The sequence below is a fragment of the Delphinus delphis genome, chromosome 15, assembly GCF_949987515.2.
Source record: "Delphinus delphis chromosome 15, mDelDel1.2, whole genome shotgun sequence".
NCBI classification, from domain to species: domain Eukaryota; kingdom Metazoa; phylum Chordata; class Mammalia; order Artiodactyla; family Delphinidae; genus Delphinus; species Delphinus delphis.
This window is the reverse complement of record NC_082697.1, coordinates 66,469,363-66,491,251: the sequence shown is the minus strand read 5'-3', so window position 1 is coordinate 66,491,251 and position 21,889 is coordinate 66,469,363. Positions and strand designations below refer to the sequence as shown.

Here is a 21,889-nt window from a genome sequence, read left to right as displayed (position 1 = left end):
CTCAGGCAAATTATTTAAACTCTTAACTTCAGTTTTCTCATCTGTAAAATGGGGGTAATAACATACCTACCGCAGACTGTGGTTGTAAAGACAAAATAAGGCATTTAAAGAATTAAGCACTGTGCCCATCTTATAGTGAGCACTCAGCAAATGAAAGCTATTATAATACTAATACTTATTGTTATTGTTTTAAATAGTAGAAGAGCTGAAACTAAAATTCAAAATCCCAGTCTAGGTGCTGTGTTTCTTTCACTACATCCAGCCAGGTCAAAACGTCTGGTACCCCAAATCCATACATTCATTCTGTGAAGCTATAAACGCATTACCAGTTCTCCTCGGTACGCAGCTTTACCGGTGATTGTGTCCGTAAGCTTTCTGAGTTACTCTGTTGGTGTTTAATTAAGCGTCCTCAAGCAGGGCCTTTGCCCTGAATGAGATACTGGTGGGAAGACCGTCTTCAAGACAGCCTACCCTGTGTGGTTGAGGTTTTCATCATTCTCCAAACTGGGGGGAAGGGAGGGGCAGTGGTAGGGGGAAGGGGTGGCAGGAGCCTGCTGGCCTTTCTCTGAAATAAATCTTTCGGATAGAAAATCCACCAGGATCCTTCCAGCGGAGGCCTGGGCAGCTCACAGCTGTTGGGACAGCGCGGGGCGGGGCCTCGCTTTGTTCCATTTTCGGGACGTGGGAGGCCTGGCAGCCGCTCCCTTGCGCGACAGGTGAGACAGGAGAGCACAGCAAGGCCAGCTGCGTGCCTCCGCGGAAGGTCTGAGCTTGGGGCTCTCACCACCTACCTCGTGCATCGAGCCGGTCCGCTCCTCGCAGGAGGCGCTCTGGTGCAGGGCTTGCACGTGGCCCCGGAGGCTCTGGGCCTCCTGGATTTCTGCCAGCAGCTCATCCACCTCCCGGCTGCTGTAGATCTGGGGGTGGTGAGGGCAATCAGTCATCCAGCAGTCACCTGGCTACCGGCAGTGGGAAAGGACAGGCAGCCACGTGAATCCCTAAGGCGGAGCGGCAGGCTCTTTAAAGCGGACGTTATAAACCGGGGTCCATGTGCAGGACACAGCCTGCGAAAGTCAGGGTTCCATTTGTACAGTATTGGCTTGCAGTGTTTTTAAACAATTGAAGGGCCGTCTAGCCTTAAAAATGGGAAGAAACACTTTATACCCTCTAGGATGACAATAATAATAATAATAATGATAGGAGGAGGCGGGGAGGGGAAGCAGGAGGAATTGGAACTGTGGGATGAGGGTGGAATTGTAAAATGGTGCAGCTGCTGTGGAGAACTGTTTGGTGGCTCCTCAAGAAATTAAACAGAATTACTACCTGACCCAGCATTTCTACTCCTAGCTTTATACCTACAGTAATCGAAAACAGGGACTCAGAAACTTGCACACCAGTAATCATACCAGTTCACAGCAGCTCAAATGTCCATTGACCGATGAATGGATAAACAAAGTGTAGTATATCCAGAAAATGGAATATGATTCAACGCAAAAGGAACAAAGTGCTGATACGGGCTACAACATAGACGAACCTTGAAAACAGGATGCTAAGGGAAAGAAGATGGATGTGAAAGGTGTATGATTCCATTTATAGGAAATAGCCAGAAAAGGTAACTCCCTAGAGACAGAAAGCAGATTGGTGGTTACGTGGGGCTGCAGGGGAGGGGGAACAGGGGGTCACTGCTTTAATAGGTACAGAGTTTCCTTTCGGGGGGATGGAAATGTTTTGGAGCTAGATAAAGGTGGTGATCGCACAACACTGTGAATGTACTAACGTCCCCTGATTGTTCACTTTATGTTACGAGAATTTCACTGCAATTTTTTTAAAATGTAAAGAAATCACACACATACAAAAATCCAGGTTTCTGGCTCTTGTTGAAAAATCAGAAGACCTGGCAACACCGGTGGTCACGCTCCTACAGAGCACCGGGCTGGGGCTGCGCGGAGGTGCCTCTTTAGCTGCGGCAAGTGCTGTTTCGTTCACCGCACTCCTTACCGCTCACTGTTGTGTCCCCATCGGAATCAGTTGTCACTTTTTGTCACCTCTGCACTGTTGTTTTGCCCATAATAACGAAGACAATGAAATTTGTTTTACCCATACCTCTACCAAGAGTGGAAAAACAACAGATAAGCCAAGAGGTTCACAGGTTTTAACAGAAAATATCTCTTAAACCAGCCAGTTTCATTCACTCACTGTCCTTTCCTAGCCCCTGGAGTCTGTGACTCCTCTAAAGTCTGGGCAATGAGGTAACAAGAAGGGGTTCTGCCCAAGGAAAATGTTGCCTGACCTTGGCTCCCTCATGGGAAATGTCCAACTTTTTGACACTTGAACACACTTGTGAGATGCAAATATTCATGCGCTCACGGCGATTAGGTTAGCAGGCAAGGCACAGCCTATTAACTGTCACCTCCATTGTGGACACGGAGTATGCGATGTTATTATTAACCGGGACAAGGATACTAATGGATGGATTGGTACAGAATGAATGGATTGCTGTGCGTCTCCTGCAGTAGGTGGGGCCCATCTAGGAGAGAGAACTGAAGCAACTGCTTCAGACTCAGAGCGCTGGTGGGAGCAGAGGTGGGCTGGGGCCCACGCTGATGGCAACTGGATAGGGATTCAGGATTCTACCGGCGTATAATCAACTCATCACACACACCGACAAAAGGATCTCTTGTGACTTCATGTTGTTTCTGTTCTTCCCACATGTTCATTTTAACCTGATTTTACCGTTGTAAACCCACTGAGTTGGGGAGGGGGGAAAGCAAGCACACACACATGGCCTGTCTGGCCCAGATTCCCCAGGCACAACCTTGGAGGTAGGCAGGGATGGGAGGAGGGGGCAGTGTGTTGGCCCAAGGGCTTACCTCTGTCTCTGGGCTGTAGCAGTGGTAGTAGCCCCCAAGAGCTTCTGCAAGGTGCTTCAGAACAGCCTGTGGGGATGGTGACAGGGTGAGCCGTCACTAGGGCAATGCCGGTACCTTAACAGACTTTCTCCTCGTCTGAGCCTCCCAACTGAGCTTACCAACAGGAGAACTAGGTATAAGGAGAGCTGTGTTCTGGTCCGCAGCTTGGGGACCTCAAAGGCTGGCCCAGCTCACTATAGCCAATCCAAGGGAAGCCTTGGAGAATCTCGATACTTACAGGGGGCACCTGATCATCGCATTTGTAGGTGATGATGTGGGTGATGAGGTCCCGTCCCATGATGGACTGTTGGATGTACTCGGACAGGATTTCAGAAGGCTGATCTGGGCTGTGGAGAAGACGGAAGAAGAGAAGGGGACACCTCAGCCTGAGGACATTCCCCAGCAAAATGGTAATTCCCAAGGAGCATCTACCAAATCTAATCAACCACCTGTGTCCCAGGTCACTTGTGTAAGATGCAGGGCTGAGTGGGCCACAAGCCTGGCCACCCTGGCTGCCCTGCCCCTGCACCTGTGGACAACTGGCCTGGAAACACAATCCTTCTCTCAAGCGTACGTGAAGAGTCTTGATGGTCTTTTCTCTAACAGTGGTTTTGTTCTCCAACCCCTTCATGTTATCCGCTTAGGAAAGGAGACCTACCAGCTTCCCATTATGATCACCAGAGAATTCAGCCCCTTCAGAGCGAAGATTTTCTTCAGGGCTTCCAGCAGATTGCTGCCTCTGTCAGGCTGCAGTTTCTTTACCCAGAGCTTGAGTTCCTGGAGGCTGTGGGAGAGGATAACAACCTAATAACTCTTACTAGGGGCCAGGCCCAGGAGAGGTACGAGCTGGTATAAATCTAACAGTCATTCTTTGAGATGGATACCTTTATTCCCATTTTATAGATGAGGAAACTGAGTCTCAGAGTTAGGACTTGCCCAAGGTGATACTGTAAGCAGCTGGCAACGCTGAGATTTCAAACCAGGTGTGACTCTAGGGCCTGAGCTTCTAGTGACTCTGCTACATGGGGGTCTGGGGCTAAGCTCCTTTCCCCTTCAACTCTCCTGGGAGGCAGACCTCAGCCTGAAGCCCAGAGTTAATCCCTTAACCCTAAGAGGGCTTGAAGAGAAGGCAGCGAGGCCGTGTGGCTACATTCCACACGGGTTGGGATGCACACCGCTCGCCACAGGGAAGATGACATAACACAGAGCTTTCTTGGTTAAATGCCTCATGTGGCACTAGTGAGACAGCCCTTCTCTTTCCATTTCTCTTTCAGCCCGATCTCCCCCTGCAAAAAAGACCCTTCAGCTCGTTGCCAGTAAGTCTGTCTTTCATTATTATAAATGTTTGAATCTCCCTTTTAAGCAAAGAGAACAAATCCCAGGCCTGGCGCCCTCTCTAGCCAATAGGTTTCAAGCTGGAATTTAATATCATTGTTTTGTCTGCTTTCATTCTCTTTATGTTTATAGCGACTTTCTAATTATGGCAAGTGATACGGGCTTCTCAGTTATGGTATTGATAGTTGCCATCGAAGTAAATATAGCGTTGATATTTTAAAAAATCGATAATAGTACAGGTAGCACAGAGTAAATAATAGTTCAGGTGGCAGGGATAGGACGAACATCACAAGGGAAGACCAGGAATAATTGCAGTTGAGGCACTCTTGGCTAGATGGTCTCAAGGTGTCTTCCAGGTCTGACATTCCAGAGCTCGGGGGTTGAACAAGAGTGGAAATCACAGTAAAAGACACTCTTACCCACTGAGTACCTGCCCCATGCCAAGTACTCATTTTTCACTCATCTTCACAGCCCTGTGAGAAACAGTTGTCCTTGCCTCATTCTGCTAATAAGAGAGTTAAAGGACCTGTCAAGATCCCCTAGTGACTGTCAGAGCCAGGATTCAAAGCCTGCGCTGCCTGAACCAGCACTCCTCTACCCGGAAGCCCTCCTCTTTACAGCTAGTGCTGGGCAAGGGCACCTCCGTCCCAGAAACCCAAGCATGTGGTTTTCCCTGGGATCCGCTCTGGGCTTTGGAATCCAATCCTGACTCTGCCATTTTGGAAAAGTTCCCTAACCTGAGTCCCAGTCTCCTCATCTGCAAAACGGGGGGGGGGGGGGGGGGGGGGTGGTTAGTAATCCTATCCCATGTGTTGGCTATAAATATTAAGTAAGAGAGTACATGTGAAGTACCAAGCATGGCGCCCAACACATGGTGGATGATCAAGGCTATTCCCTTCATGGAAAAGAGAGAGCTATTTACTGGCATAAGTAAGCAGAAATTCTTACCTTCCCCCTCTCCCCACCTGCGAAAAACCCTCCAAACCAGAAACTCCCAAAGGACTAGCTAAATAAATTACAGTATATCTACACAGTGGAATACTATGCTGCTATTAAAAAGAATGAGGTTGGGCTTCCCTGGTGGCACACGGGTTGAGAGTCCGCCTGCCAATGCAGGGGACACAGGTTCATGCCCCGGTCCGGGAAGATCCCACATGCCTTGGAGCGGCTGGGCCCGTGAGCCATGGCCGCTGAGCCTGCACGTCCGGAGCCTGTGCTCCGCAACGGGAGAGGCCACAACAGTGAGAGGCCCGCGTACCGCAAAAAAAAAAAAAAAAAAAAAAGAATGAGGTTGATCTCTGTGTACTGAGAGAAAATGATAGTCAAGATTAGGTGCAAAGCCAAGATGCAAAACAGTGTAATGTGTGCCTGATTATGTTTAAATAAGAGAGGATAAGCACACGGATGCGTGTATGTGCAAAGCCTGTGGAAGTAGATAGAAGAAACTGTTATTGGGAGGTGAGGGGGAACTAGGTAAGAGGGAGACTCATCTGCTATTATTTATCCTTTTATTCTGTTCCAACTTTTGAAAATGAGCATGTATTATTTTCATAATAATAAAACTACCTTGCTAGTTTTCTGGGTAAAAATGATGTCTCATCTTTTCATTTTGTGGTGCTCGTGGGGTGACCTTTCCAAAAGTTATTGGCTCCCTGTGTTTCTGCTTTTGTGAATTGTCTCACTTGTCTGTTGGGGGTCTTGCACTTTAATCACGCAATAAAGACACTAACACTTAGGGAGGAAGATGACCAGGTAGACATCTGGGCTAAGGCTGGGCAGTCACTCACCTGGAGGTGCCGACTTCCACCGGGCTGGGCCACAAGGTGCTGGTGGTGGTACCGAAGGACAGGACGTACAGCTTCTCCTTGTGGCTCAGCTGCTCATCAATGAGGCTCTGGTGGGCAAAAGGACATCACTGGCTGCCAGGGCCATGGGCCACGTGGAGCCTGGCCCCACCTCTCAAGCCTTGGCTGGGCCCTCTGGGCTGGGGTGGGAGCCGTGCTGAAACAGGGTCGCTTAAGGCCCAGCTTAGTAGCCCCATGTTGACATTTGCTTGCTGCCCACCCCAGCCTGCTCCTGGCTGTGCGTGGCGGGTATGGGGCCTGGGTGGCCAGCCCACGGCTTGGCGGGCCAGTCCAGGAGCTGGGTCCTCACTCCCGCTGACCACAGACCACGTGCTCTTCTGCCGCGGCTGCTGCGCACTTAGGTCACGGGTGCAGTGGGATGAGCACCCACCTCAGCGTGTGCTGTGGTTGGACCCTCAGCACCTCACTGTGGCACCCAGGGAGGAGAACGGAGGTCAGGGGCAGTGGTTTCTGTCCCGGGCATGTGAGTTGGGGACAGAACGATAGGTGCAGGGCCAACCCATTGGATGCTCTCAGACTCAACCTGGTGAGTATCCAACAATAAGATAACTCATCCCTCTTCTTCCCGGCCAGCTACAAACTTCACCTGTCACTGCCAACACGAGCCTTGCCCTGGCTAAGACTGGACCAGCCCAGCTGGGGGATCTTTGGAAACTGGGTCCTGGGACCTGTCAGGAAGAGGGGCCTGCACTGACACCTGTTCCCTGACACCTGCTGAGACCAGGAACAAGGGACAAGTCTGGAAACTGGCCCACGTTGATCCCTCTAAAGGGTCCTGGGACCAGCTGTTGCTGCGAAGGTCTCATTCAAAGCGCTAGAGGTTCCTCTAGGAACAGACCCTCCATAACACGTCACAGAGACTACAGAGGCTTTTTCGATGCCAGACTCTGTACTGAGCACTTAATTTGCATGAACTCCTTTTGTCCTCTGGTGACCCTGTGAGGTGGCGACTGTCATCACCCCTGTTTTACAGATGAGGTAACACAGTCACACAGCCGAGAAGTGGTGGAGGTGCCTGGGATTTGACCCTAGAGTTCTTAGCTTCTGAGTTACGGCCAAGCAGGATACCTCCTTGTCTGGAACAGGCCGGAAGCCTGTGCTGTGCTGAAGTTAGTCCAACTGATTACCGCCTGCGTGCCCTCTTTCCGGGCTCTTGAGACAAAATCAGGTTAGTAGGAACTGCTGTGGTGTGAATACTAGAAGCTCACACTGCAGCTGAGACTCTGAGGCTGGGTTTTGCAGAACTCAACATATATATTTTTTTTAACTGTAGGTGCTAATTAAGTGTGAACTGTTCTTTGCAAAACACTCCATTTTGCACTTGCTATAAACAAAGCCCATTAGCAAGCTCACAAGGGGAGGGTGGGGTGGAGCTGCCAGTTCCAGGTCCTTCAGAGAGACTTACCATGAGGTCACTTTGGAACTCCTCCTTCTGAGGGCCACTGCTGACAGCTGACACATCAATGAGAACACCGACTCTGGCCCCCTTGATGAGGCCAAATACCTAAAACCAAAGAGGGCGCGCGGAAACAACCAGCACAGCTCTGTGCTTCTACAAACCTTTTACTGGGCAGCTCTGTGTAGCAGACGTTCAAGTGCTCCCCAACCTCAACAAGAAGCCGCAGAAGGAAGACCCATTTTATAGAAGAATGCTGCAACTACTGAAGCCCGCGCGCCTAGAGCCGGTGCTCCGCAACAAGAGAAGTCGCCGCAATGAGAAGCCTATGCACCGCAACAAAGAGTAGCCCCCGCTCGCCGCAACTAGAGAAAGCCCACGCGCAGCAACAAAGACCCAACGCAGCCAAAAATAAAATAAATAAATTTAAAACAAACAAACATGCATCCCCTTAAACCTAGCCATTGAAATTCTAGAAACTCATCCCATAGAAATAACTGGAAAAGTAAATAAGAGGGAATTGGAGCCCAGTGAGGCCAGATAGTCCCAGTTTTTCAAGAGAAGACTGAAAGCAGACGTAAAAGTGAAATATCAGGATTTTAAAATCTTGACAACTAATTCAAAAAATAAAACTATGGAGGCCAAGAAAAGCATGGTTGTAGGGCCAGATCTGCCTGAGTGCCACCGGTCAATAACCCCTGCTTCTATCCTCTGCAGATACGGAAACGGACACCCAGAGAAGTGAGGCCTTGCTGACAGCAGAGTCGGGAACTGGGCCCTGTGATGGACCGTGCATCACCCCAGGTGCCCCAGCGCGCAGAAGACTCATGAGCTGGTTCACAGGTGATTGCTTCCCTGGAATCCAATCGGAGCTTGTTTCCTGGCTCCGCGGTAACTCCGTCAGAAAGGGGTAAGGGGAAGAAGGACCCGACCAGCAATCCCTGCCCCCTTTGTCAAAAGTGCCAGGACAGGTGTGATGTGGGTAGGCAGGTGAGAGCAACATTCCCTGAATGGATGTTTGTGGAGTAGGTGAGGATTTCACCCCTCTCAGTTCTCTCTGCCTGTGTTACCACGTGCAACCAGAAGGGGCGTGCCACAGCTGGAGATGTGCCTTTGCTGGCCTGTCTAAGCAACTGAAGATGGTTCTGGATCTGAGATGTAGACTACACCCTGGAATCGGCCTGGGTAGTAGAGGTGGGGCTTGGGGGTGGGGAGCATGGATTTCAGCATCTTGCCTGTCCCAGGGTTTAAGAAAAGAGTTGAGGATTGCCTAAGGTGAAAGCAAATGGTGGCCCAGAAAAGCATCAGTGGAAGAATATAGGCTAAAACAAATAAGAAGACAAAATAAAGGTTAATTTGCCCATGATCATTCTTCTACTCTTTGGGTCTGAGGAAAACATTTAATCAAACTTTCAAAAGTTATGTCCAGATGATCGGCCTTAACCATAAATCTCATTAGGGGTCTGAGGTGAAACGGTCCAGGGCATTTCTGCTGTTCTCACCCAGGATCTGTTTCCCCTTCTGGTAACAGCACTCTGCCTTTCCATGTGCAGCCATCTGTCTCCCTTTTCTCAGTCCATGAGGTTTGGGGGGGCTCACCCAGTCTCCCCCAACTTCCCCCACCCCCTGTCTTTCCCCAGGCGTGAGTACTAGTTCCAGGCCCAATCAGTTAGTGCATCTCATCCTCCTGGTTATGGTGATTGGTCTAAATTGGTCCAGAGAGTGTCAATCCCAGGACTTGGGAGGGTGTACTGGGAAAGCAAGGTGAGATCCTTTTTGACATGTCACTTTAGTTGGTGACATGTAAGCTTAGAGCTGCTGGTGACCATCTTCCCAAGACTGGGGAGAGCCTTCCCGAGAGTAAAACCAACCCAGGGGAAAGCAGAGCTCAGAGACAAAGAATGACATCATTTGAACCCCCAGATACAGCTGTGTTTGAGTTTTTCATTTCTGTAGGTCTAGAAATTCCCTTTTTAGCTTTGGCTAATGTAAATTGGAGGTCTAGCACTTGCATCTGAAAGGGTTCTAACAAGTACAGGTGGAATGAGTGAAAGGAGGTAAAGAATGAAATCTATTACCTTCTTGCTGTTTTCTGTGAGCCACTGAATTCTCTGTTGATAGAGTTCAATAGCTCTGTCAAAACACCAGGAAGACTTGTCACCCAAGGTCAGCTTCATCACTGAGCAAAACAGCCACTTACATACATGGAAGGAAAGTGCGGATGGGACTTTCTTTCTTTTAATGTGTCTAAGGCATTGGGAGAATATAAGGCAAAATCTAGCAAAGAGAAAACTGAAGGTCTGTTTTCTGGGATAAAGGATGGAGGGGATTGTGAAAGGGATCAAGTGTGTGGGGGGTCCTTTTGCTGATCCAATGTTCATTATAAACGGCTGTGGTTTGGTGGAACTAGGTGGGCTTCGAGGGAGGGCCAGTCTATGGAGGATGGGGGGGTGTTCTTATGAGGAAGGTGGAAGAACATTCTTGCTCTTCTCAAATCTGTGTCTTCTCAGGTGAGACTTCCTAGTCACCTGGACATGATCATAAATGCACAAGTGAGGCAACTCAGCAGCAGTTTCTCAGTGGATTGATGAACAAAAAACTTAGTTTTTGAATATAGGTGGCCAGGGGAATTTCTTGAGTTTCCCTTATTGCAAACTATTCCAGTGGCTGTTCGGAGACCAGCCTGTAACAGGCACTCAAGTTAAGGACTCAGCCACGTGAACTTAACTGAATTGCCTTCACTGAGGCAGGTGGGATTTGGGGGCCCAGAGAAGGGCAGGGAAGGCCTTTGGATATAAACTCATGGGCATGGGGCAGTGGGCAGAGTCATAGGCATGCGTGAGTGTGGGTGCAGGTAAGGGCATGGGCAGGTAATGAGACGAGCTTGTCTTTGAGACCCAGCTCTGCTGTTTACTAACTGTGTGACCTTGGACAAGTGTGGTAAACTCCACAGCTTCATCAGCTCCAACATGAAGATAATAAGACTTTACCCAAGTCAATTTGCCAAAAGTTCGTTTACTGAAAACCAATTCTCTGAAAATCAATTTGCCAAATGACCAATAACTGAAGAGACCTGAAACATTCCTTAAATTGCTGGATTCACAATTAAAACCAATCAACCAAAATATTGCAGAAATCTTTAAAATCTGTTTAACCTTCCAACCCAACAAAACTTGCTATAAAAGTTACAGTTAAAATTTTTTTTTTTTTTTTTTTTTTTTGCGGTATGCGGGCCTCTCACTGTTGTGGCCTCTCCCGTTGCGGAGCACAGGCTCCGGACGCGCAGGCTCAGCGGCCATGGCTCACGGACCCAGCCGCTCCGCGGCATGTGGGATCTTCCCGGACCGGGGCACGAACCCGTGTCCCCTGCATCGGCAGGTGGAATCTCAGCCACTGCGCCACCAGGGAAGCTCCAGTTAAAATGTTTTGATAAATTTGGCAAATTGGTTATTTAGTAATTGACTTTTGGTTAACGGTCTTGAGAGTAACACTATATTTTGTGTTGTTGTGAGGATTAAATAAGATAATGTGTGCAGCCCTTAGCAGAATTCCTGACTCATCAAGAAATGTTGGCTATTAATTATTATTCTAACCTTTTAAGAAACCTCAGGCAAGCAGTAATCATGGCCCATTGATTGCTACACCGGGGATGGATGGTGACGTCAAAATCTGGTTTGGGGGAATTCCCTGGCGGTCCAGTAGTCAGGAACCCTCGCTTTCACTGCCAAGGGCCCAGGTTCGATCCCTGGTTGGGGAACTTGGATCCCATAAGCCTCTTGGTGTGGCCAAATAAATAAACCAAAGAGAAGCTTTTAAAAAAAATCTAGTTTGGAAGTGGAGAGCCTGAATATTTTTGACATACATCTGTAAAAGTATGAACCCAATCAATCTGTCATCAAAAGTGGTCACTCTTAACCATCACACATCAGATGAGGCTGTGAGGTTTTATGTGTTCATCCAAAGGGACCATGGATTTTAAAAGGCTGAGAAAAACTGATATGGTCCAACCTCTTTATTTGCAAAAACAGGAAATTGGGGCTAGAAGAGGAAAGAAGCCTGCCCAAGGTCCCACAGACACTATTGTTTGAACAAAGTCATTTTCAGGCTGCTGAAACCAGGTACTTCTTGAGCTCTTGGGTTGTTGGGAAGACGCTGAAAAGCATACTTACTCAGAAAGCTTGGATTCCAGTTGGTGGATGGTCTGGGTGGAGATGTGCATTTTCCTCGTGACATTGCTACCCTCCTTCCTGAAGAAGAAAAGTCTTATGAGAGGGTCTCTTGGGCTCAGGGGGAGGGACGTGTCTTGCAGGCTTGGGGAGAGAGGGGAAAGGCTTCAGACTTACAGCATGGCTGTGCCCTGGCTTATCAGGTCAGCCAAGGTGAGTTTCATAGACTTTAAATTGTGTGTTAAAAGCCAATCTTCTGAATCCTCCCAAGCTGAAGACAGCTGGGTCTCATCGCCCTGCAGCCTCTGCAAGACAGAGTCACAGAAACCGGTGGAAAGAGAAGGTGATGCTGAGGATGTTTTAGGTTCCCTCCACCTGGACCCCTAAGGGGTACCAGCCTGACCGGTCCCACCCGAGAGCAGTCCGTTCAAGAACTCGCCTTGCTGAGGCAACAGACAAATGCGGAGGCCAGTGCTCTGGGCCAGTTGCCCGGAAATACCCGTGCCCATCCCTCACCTCATCCCCAGTATGTGTCTAGAGGAGTCAAGCGCCACTCGCCACATCCTGCCTTGTGAGAGACTGAATACACAAACACACCGTGGCTAGACCCTGTATGACAGCACAACTCCGACCCACACGGGTAGCAACCAGACCATGGAGCCAGACCACAACCTCTGCGGCAATTGGACCGGGAAGTCAGGGCTCTGGCAGTGACTGCCAGCTTGCCTACTCTTCATCCCCTTTTCAGCTCAGGACCAACCAGAGAAAACCAAACATGCCCCCAGATCAGTCACAGGAGACGCCGGCTTCTAGTTAGTCCGCCTCTGGCTCCCTTCAGGGTACACCTGAAGCTTTCCCCTTTTTTCACCATAAAGCTTTCCTTCTCCCCTGCCAACCTTTGAGTCTCTGTCAAACACAAGTGATGGTGGCGTCTTTGTTTATTTCTGTATTTGCATTCCCTGCATCCTTTCAGGTATACGAGTTCTGCCTCCCTCTCAGTCTGAGGGATCCTCCACAAACATTTGTTGACTGATGGAAGAGGGAATGGGTTTCCCTGTCCATTCCAGAGGCCAGAAACAGGAGCAGTGGGTAAAAGTTTTAGAGGAAGAATTTCCGAGCCATCACAGGAGTCTGGCCATGAAATGAACAAGCCCCCTTGCTTGTGCTGAGTGACATAAGCTCAGGATGTGGGTGGTGGCCTTGGTGATGGAGCTGAAGTCGTTCACAGCAAGCATTCAACATTGGTGATACATTCTGAGAGCCAGAAGGTGGAGAGAGCTGACCTAAGACTCTGAGCCCACTTTGCCTTGTTCTGAGCCCTGCTTTGAACTAGGCACTGTCCCTGGTCCTAGGGCTACCATGTGAACAAGATAGAAATATTCTCGCCTTCTCGGAGCTCACATTCTAGTGTAGATAGATGGTCAGTAAAGAAAAGCAAAATCAATGTCCATAATTTCAGCAAGGAACAACTGTATTAAGAAAGTGGGGCAGGGCAATGTGGTAGAAAATGACTAGGGTGGAGATGGGGAGGTCACTTTAGCTGAGATGGGGGGTCAGGGGAAGCCCCTCTGAGCTGTGGTCTGAAGGTGCAGGAGGAGTCAGCCCTGTGTGTCTCTGGGCGCACACAGTCCAGGCAGAGGTGGGCTTGGGGGCAGGGGCAGAGTGCTGCAAGAACAGAAAGGTGGCCACGGTGGTTGGAGTGTAGCGAATGCAGGGTAAGCATGACCTGAGAAGAGGCTGGAAGGGTGTGCAAGGCCTGGAGCAGACACGGATGCTGCAAGAGCTTCCAGCACGGCCGCCATTGTCTGTGTGAATCAGTGGGCCTTACATGTTGCCAGGGTTGGCTGTGACTCAGGGTGTGGGACACGGCCTCACAAGGGGAGAGGCCGGCTCAGTCCCACAGTGAGAGAAACCGCCCTGCAGCGTCCAGTGACCGTGGAAAGGGCCTGCGCACTGCTTAGCCCACCGCGGCCCCCGACTACACCCAAAGATGGCTTTGCCTGTCTCCCGTGCGCCTGCTTGGACCCTGGGTGGGTACTGCTTGGGCTTGTCTTTGTCAGGCTCTCCCTGTAGACGGTGAGGTGATAGACAAGGGGTTGAAATTATCTGCTGTGGCTGACCGAGCTGCATGAGACAGGATTAGATCAGACAGAGGATTCGGAAGGAGGAAAGGGCAGAGGAAGAGAGGGAGGGGAGAAGGGAGTGCAGTCCTGGGCCCCCCACTTACTAGCTTTGTGATGCTGGGCAAGCCCCGTGTCTCTTTCTCCACCTGTAAGGTGGGTGCGTGACGCTAAGATCTAGAGCGTGGCCTGGAGCGCTGCTGCATAAACGGTTCTTAACAGTGATTCTTGTTTCCCCTCAGGTTGGGTCATAAACAGACGGTAACAAACAAACAAAGGCAATGAAAATAAACTGCTGCTATCATATTCCAGCTAGATAGTATTGGATGCCGTAAGTTCTGTGCCTGACACCTCCTCACCCTCTGTTTCAACATATGGATATGTATAACTGATTCACTTTGTTATAAAGCAGAAACTAACACACCACTGTAAAGCAAGTATACCCCAATAAAGATGTTAAAAAAAAAGGAAATTAGCAAGTGTTAAAGAAGTGTGAAAACAAGAATAATTAGAGCAAACTCTTAATAGTGCTTATTATGTGACAAGCACTTTCCGTGTATTAACTTAATTACGTCTACAAAATAGGTTCCATCGTTATTAACCTCATTTTACTGACAAGGGTGCTGAAGTATTGAGAATTAAGCAATTTGTCCAGTCACACAGCTACTTAGTGTTGGAGCTGGGATTCAAACCCAAGCTTGAGCCACGGTCATAATCACGATACTATATTGCCTTTAAATTACCACCAAACTGTGACTATCTTTGTGAAGGATCTAGAGAGAACTGGCTGAAAAGACAACTTTCTCCGTATGTGATTCTCTGCTAATTAATGTCCCGCCCCAGAACAGCACCGCCTATAATCTTAGCCCCAGCCGCTCGCTTAGGAAAATGGTGCTCTGCAGCATATAAACACTAGGTGTCACTCTTCTCATCTTTCAGGACAACCACCTCCCTTTGGTAACACTGAAACTGGTAGACTTCTAATGCACCTCTCTTCCATTTTACTTGCATTTGAAATGATCCATCACTTTTTAGGACATGGATTTTGTATTATTAATATTTGAAGAGCCACCATGAAACACATGACGGATTTTGACTGTAGGACATACTGATTATATACTGAAGGATGTGCTTTACATACAGAAGAATAAGATCTTTGTGCTGGGGCAATCCTTTCCCTCTTTCCCACTGCTATTCATTTGTGAAGTAAAGGAGGCCCCATTTGTGGCTAATAAATAAGAGGGGTCCTTGTACACCTGGAAAGTCGTGTATCTGATAAGAAATTAGGTGAAATAAAGACTCATAGTATCAACATCTAAAGTCATTGAAAGGATCCTTCAGAATTTCCAGACTCTATTGACATTTGCTCATCTCCTTTTAATTAAACTCGCTTTCCCCTAAGTGCCAATACTGGAGAAAAGTAAAGCCCAACTATTTTCCTGATGTTTAATTGCTAGCATTAAAACTGTAATGTTTTTGACTGATTATCATTTCAAAGGACCATTGTTAAACTCTAGTGTAGAATAGGTAGACGGTGATGGGCCAGACTTGCACGGACAACCCCTGATGACAGTAGTCTCTATGGTAGAGTGAATTGCGAGTTCTAGACAATCCACTCACCACCACGCGAAGAGAGCTCATCAACACACTGAGAGTCAGCCTAAGACCACAGTTCTGGTCATTCGAGAGGTTAATTCTCCTGCTGTAACGTTCTCACTCCAGTGGCACTTCCTGAAACTGATTTTTTTTTTTTTTTTTTGCGGTACGCGGGCCTCTCACTGTTGTGGCCTCTCCCGTTGCGGAGCAACAGGCTCCGGACGCGCAGGCTCAGCGGTCATGGCTCACGGGCCCAGCCGCTCCGCGGCAATGTGGGATCTTCCCGGACTGGGACACGAACCCGCGTCCCCTGCATCGGCAGGCGGACTCTCAACCACTGCGCCACCAGGGAAGCCCCTGAAACTGATTTTTGGATCTAGATTTTAGGGAATCCTACAGGAAAAACAAATCTCAGGAAGGAGAATCTTAGAATTAAATTCCTTAGTCTTCAAGATTTGATAACAAGGACAGTGTCTTCACATCCCCCTGAATATTTAATGATATGGCCAAGAAGGCTATACAATTTCTATAAACGGCATAGAGATCCTTCAGTCATTTCTAAAGGCAGGGGATCAGAGATGAGTGTGTAACTAATCCTTTTCAGTCCTGAGATCCTACGTGAAGAAAGAAATACCCAGAGCTTAACACATTCTGCATTCCCAGACTATGATTTGTAAGCACTGCCACTCAGTTGAAGCACTATGGTTTTTACCAGCAAGTCCTGTGTCTGGTTAATATGTGTAACCAGTAGTCCATTGTCTAGGTTTTGGCCACGTTCATTGATATTCTTCTGGTTCGATTGCTTCTTTGGATCTCTGTCATTGTTTCTCCTCATGCTAAAAAACACAAAGTAATTTGATCAATGCCCCAGCACCAGACATTGACTCTACGTTGTCAGGGCCTCCAGAAACATTTTATTTCTGTGTAGTAACTGGGAAAGTTTCCTGTGTAGATCCTGATAAAATGTGGACTCCAGGCTCATAAGACATTTTATTCTATTGTTTTGGTAGTTAGGTAACTAAAGCCCTCAGGTATAAGATGATGTATCGACCATTTACCCAGTCTCACTTAAAGGCAGGTATTTCCCCCTCAACTCCCGTGAACAAAATATTGTTGTTGTTGTTTTCATTTGCAAAGTCAGAGAAGATGCTTACCAATGATTTTCCAGAAACTTATTATCTTGACCATGGAAGATAGGACTAGTTTGTGTGGCCATTATAAAAACACCCAATGCTTATTTTCCTAAGGAGGAAAAGAATACCAGAAAAGAAAAGGGTAAGTGCAGCATATAGACAACAGCTCAACGGTTCTTTCATTCATTCATTCAATAAATACTTATTGAACACCTACTAGGTATCAGGCTTTGTGCTAGATGCTGAGGATACAACAGTGAACAAGATAACAAAGGTTTCTTGACTTCAGCACTTTCGACATTTTGGACAAGCTAATGCTTTGTCGTGAGGCTCTCCTGTGCATGGAAGGATGCTTAGCAGCACGGCTGGCCTCTACCTATCAGATGCCAGTAGCAACCCTGCCCCCCCGCAAGTTGTAACAACCAAAAACGTCTCTAAACATTGCCTAATGTCTCCTGGGGAGCACAGTTGTCCCCAGTTGACAATCACTGAGCTAGGCATCGTCCTTGTCCTCCCAGAGGGGGAGAGTGATGTAAATATAGTAATAACAAATTGTGGAAAGTACTGTGAAGGAAGTAAACAGGATAATATGATAGTAATCAGGAAAGGAATCGGCTTTGCATAGGTCAGGTGATCAGTGAAGGTGTCTTTTGAGCTTAGACCTTTTTTTTTATAAAGTATCTTATTTTATTTTATTTATTTTATTTTAATTAATTAATTATTTTGGGGGGCTGCGTTGGGTCTTTGTTGCTGTGCGCAGGATTCCTCTAGTTGCAGCAAGCGAAGACCCAACGCATCCAAAAATAAATAAATTAATAAACACAACCCATCCCCCCCAAATCCAAGGAATTCCCTGGCGGTCCAGTGGTTAGGACTCCACGCTCTCACTGCTGAGGGTCATGTTCAATCCCTGGTTGGGGAACTAACATCCCACAAGCCGCACCAGGCAGCCAACCCCCCCCACAAATCCAAGGTCACACCCCCTCTTCTCCCTCCTGCTCAAAGCTGTTCAAAGGCTTCCCTTTATTTCTAGGATAAAGACTAAGATCCGTAAGATGGCATTTGAGGCTCGCAAGTTCTGGCTGCTGCCCACCTACCTCTCCAGCTTTCCCACTCCACCATTGCTCACTGCTTTGTGTTTTTTAGCATGAGGAGAAACATTGTTCTCTGTTCGACAACCCCGTTCCCCTTCAGTTCCTAGAATGCTGTATGGCTCCTTTAATCGCAGGGCCTTTTCATATGCTGGCTTTGCTCTGGAACATTCTCCTCCCCTCCCCCCAACCACTCATCCTTGACATTTCAGCTCAAATGTTACTTCCTCTAGGAAGTCTTCTCTACCATCCCACTCTATTCCAGGTTCCTTTGTGTTATGTAAACTGTCATACAACTGTGCTCCTTTCTTTAAAAGTAATTATCTTAATTTAGAATAATACATTTATTTGTGTGATTTTTAAGAATTGGCATCTTTCTCCCATTAGACTGTAAGTTATGCGAGAGCAGGGACTGGCAGACAGTACATATTCTGAGGAGGGGAGGTAAACCTCAGTTCTTGAAGAACTGACTTCACTTTCTGCTCTTGGGTTCCGTGAGATACTTGTTCCTTCTAATTCCCTTCCTTTTTGCTTAAGCGACCTCATTTACTTATTTATTATAAATGTATTTGTTTATTTATTTTTGGCTGCGTTGGGTCTTCGTTACTGCACGGGCTTTCTCTAGTTGCGGCGAGCGGGGGCTACTCTTCATTGCGGCGTGTGGGTTTCTCATTGCAGCGGCTTCTGTTGTTGCAGAGCACGGGCTCTAGGCACACGGGCTTCAGTAGTTGTGGCACATGGGCTCAGTAGTTGTGGCTCGTGGGCTCTAGAGCGCAGGCTCAGCAGTTGTGGTGCACGGGCTTAGTTGCTCCACGGCATGTGGGATCTTCCACGACCAGGGCTCAAATCTGTGTCCCCTGCATTGGCAGGCGGATTCTTAACCACTGAACCACCAGGGAAGCCCAAGTGACCTCATTTATATTTCTTGTTACTTGCAACAAAAAAAATATTGTCTAAAACACCGCAAGTGAGAAACTCCAGATGGAGTTGCAGCTTCAACATTGGAGTGTGTGTTCTTATGAAACCATTAAATTAAATAGCCTAATGATGGTTCGGCAACTTGCTTTTTTCTTTGGGGGTCTTTAATCTTTTATTCAGAGGAATTTTCTTTTGAGAAGCACCAAGATAATGTGACAATGTCTCAAAAAAAGAAAAAGCGGTTTTACTTCAATATGCTTTGCTGGGAGACTCTTGTGGCAGAGACTGCTGGAATAGAAATACCTCATCAACACTGGACACCCCGCAGTCTTAGTTCCCTCTTTTCAGTGAGTGATTAACAACCTAATGAATTCAGAGGCTTGCACGACTGGATTCTGGGATGACTTGTGTTGGCCAACGGAGGGGTGTTTGGGTTGCATAAAACTAGCAAAACAATGTGGTGTGCTAGAAGGAGCACGGACCCATTGGTTTCTTCATCTGCAGAATGGCATGGGGATAATAGTAACTGCCCTGCCTACTTCAACTCCATCGTCAGGAGGATCAAATGAAATTGAGAACGTACAAGAGCTTTGTAAAATACAAAGGGCTATAGGAATGCAGAATACCATTTCAAAATCTGCTGCATCTTCAAGAACTTCAGCATATGACACAAGCACTCGTTCATTCCGCGCACATTTATAGAGTGCATGCTAGGTGCCAGAGAGAGCTGGTAGGCAGAGCTGGACAGCCCTTACCCTCAGGTCTTTGCTCAAATGAAACCTTATCAGAGAGGTCTTCTTTGATTACCCCATCTCAGACAGTACCTCCCTGCCCCTGTTTTGTTTTCTCTGTAGCACATTTCATCATCTGATGTTCTATATATTTACTTATTATCTGTCTCTGGCCCACTCTCCCTCATCCATCAATCCACTAGAAGTAAGATCCATGAGGGCATTAGTTATGTTCACTGTTAGAACAGTTTTATGTAAACATTGCCTAGAACATAGTAGTTGCTAAAAAAACATTTGTTGAATAAATGTACTCAGGGCAGGTCCAGAGTTTAGAGAAAGGTGGGCCACATTACCTTGGGAGACTGGTCACAGGAGGGGAAGAGAATATCCAAGCCGGTCCTTAGGAGATGGCATCTTGTCAAAGGGAGAGAGGTAGCCCTGATTAGTGGATAAAAGAAAATCTTCAGCTAACTTCCTGATTTGCTAACAGCTGGATCTAGGATTCTCCTAAATATCCAGGATAAAGCCACCCCCAGCGTTTGTATTTTTAACTGCCTAATAACCTCCAGTCTTTCCCCCATCCAATCCATTTTACAGTCTGCTGCCGGAATGATTTTTCTGATATGCAGAATTGTTCATGTTACTACTTGTTTAGAACCCTGCCATGGATTCTCAGTACCGTGGACAAGCAAGTCAAACCTTCTTCACAAGGCTTTTCATTCCATTTGGATCTATTCTTTGCTTACCTCTCTACCTCATCCTGCATCCTTCTACACACCCTGGTAACCCCTACCTACACACACCTTGCTAATTCATACTCTTCTTTGTTCAAGTTGGACCTACTTCTAGAATTGCCCTTTGCCCTTTTTGTTTGACAAGAAAACCCAGGAAGTCTTTCCAGAACCCCATTTGCTGCCCCCCAACCCCCAAGGAGGAAATCATTCCCTCCTGTTGCTGCCTCCTGGCCGTCTCTTACCAAATTGTCACAGACCTTCTCGGGAGCAGCCCCATTACTTCCTTGTCTGCTGTTGCACCCCCAGCACGTAGCACATCAGCACTAATGTCTGGCAGGTAGGGAGCAGGTGCTTAAGACCCAGGCTCCCTAAATCTTTCTCACTTAGTCCAGAGCTTAGAGTCTGGGCCTCCCCCCGCCCACTCTTTTATCACCCTGTCAACCCTTCTGACTCTAAACTTCACCTGCATTTCTCCATTTATTTCTCCATCTCTGGGAGAAGGGCCCCTGGTCATCCCAGGACTGTTTTCGCTGGTTCCCACTTCTAGTTCCTCCAAGCTCCTCCAAGCAACTCAACAGGGAAGCTTGTCCTGTCGGGAAGTGTTTGCTGGTCTCCAGGGTAACAGACTGCACCATTGCAGCTTGAGGCAGGGACAGGGAAAAACCTTCCTCACCCCTGGGAAGAAATTACCACTTTGTCATTCATAACAACCTCTCCCTGGGCACTCTGCTTTTCTCTGCCCCCGCAAAGGCTGGGGAGCAGGATTTGCACCTCTTTTCTATTTTTAGAACCTTTGGGTCAGCAGAAAACTGTGGTTTAGACCAGTGGAGCCCTGGTGCCTGCTGCCTTCCCGTGGTAGGAACTGAAGAAAGACAGCAGAGAACCTGCGACATGCGTGAAAGTGGTAACTTTCTCTTCCTCCGCAGAGCCCCCCAGACACACTCCTTGGGAGAGGCTTGGCAGTTCCTCACCCCTGCCAGGTCCATCTCCACCCAAACCGGGCTAACACAGCAGCAGACTCAGTGACCTCTTAGCATAAGAAGAGATCATCTACTGCGGTGGTTCCCAAACCCAGGTGCCCATCAGAAGGATCTGGGTTGTTTGCTAAGAAAACATACGTACATTCCCATCTGGGAGATTGACACAGAACTGTAGCAAAGTGTAGGAACATGAATATTTAACAATGGCCCCAGGTGATTATGATGTAACCAGCCCTTAGCCCACAGCTGGGGACCTTTCCAATTCCTTCTATGGAAATCAGGAGAGATGAAGTGATGTGCTCAAGGTCAGCTAGCTTGTAGTAGCTAAGGGAACTGCACTCAGTTTTTCTTATCCAGGTCATTTCTCAAATCACAACCTTCACTTTCTGAATCCTTCATTTATAATTTAGAACATGTGCTACTTGTGGTAGTCACTGTCTGGTAGAGAAGCCCTTCAGATGTTGACCCCAGTGCCTCCTATAGGCCAGATCAGAAACAACAAAACCCTTCAAAATAGAGACAGCTTACCTACCACCAGGCGCTCTGGGCAGAAGAGTCACGGGGTGTAAATCATTGCATTTGGTCAGCACCAGCAAGGCAGGAGAGGAGGGAGCTCAGAAAGAGGTAAGGAAGTCAGAAGAGGGAAGAGTCACAAGAGGCTGAGAGCAACCAACCAAAGGCTACTCTGTGAGCAAGAGGTAAGTGTCCTTGTGCCCACCTTACTGGAAATCCTGGGTAGAAGTGCTGGCTAACTTTGAGACACCATTTTTGTAGACACAGGGGCTCAAGATAGATGGCTTATCACCTTCACAACTTACTCCTGGATACATGGGTTTTCAACATTTTACAAGAAGTAAAACCCAACATCGAAAAGTTCTTTTTTCTACTTGAGTTTACATGACACATGTTCTGGAC

The 21,889-nt window shown here is 47.7% G+C and overlaps 1 protein-coding gene across 1 annotated transcript in view; it reads right to left on the bottom strand.

Moving 5' to 3' along the window:
* VWA3A (von Willebrand factor A domain containing 3A) overlaps nt 1-20,548 on the bottom strand; it is a 45,400-nt gene extending 24,852 nt beyond the window's left edge. Inside the window, exons 1-13 of the mRNA XM_060033068.1 lie at nt 20,458-20,548; nt 19,614-19,698; nt 16,542-16,629; nt 16,100-16,223; nt 11,849-11,976; nt 11,675-11,752; nt 9,584-9,638; nt 7,515-7,613; nt 6,032-6,138; nt 3,568-3,693; nt 3,148-3,256; nt 2,871-2,936; nt 792-917 (exon numbers count right to left, since the gene is read on the bottom strand). Of these exons, the coding sequence (XP_059889051.1) occupies nt 792-917; nt 2,871-2,936; nt 3,148-3,256; nt 3,568-3,693; nt 6,032-6,138; nt 7,515-7,613; nt 9,584-9,638; nt 11,675-11,752; nt 11,849-11,976; nt 16,100-16,223; nt 16,542-16,603 (1,080 nt within the window). The 5' untranslated portion in view covers nt 16,604-16,629; nt 19,614-19,698; nt 20,458-20,548. The remainder of the gene's footprint in view (nt 1-791; nt 918-2,870; nt 2,937-3,147; nt 3,257-3,567; nt 3,694-6,031; nt 6,139-7,514; nt 7,614-9,583; nt 9,639-11,674; nt 11,753-11,848; nt 11,977-16,099; nt 16,224-16,541; nt 16,630-19,613; nt 19,699-20,457) is intronic.
* Between the last annotated feature and the right edge of the window lie 1,341 nt (nt 20,549-21,889).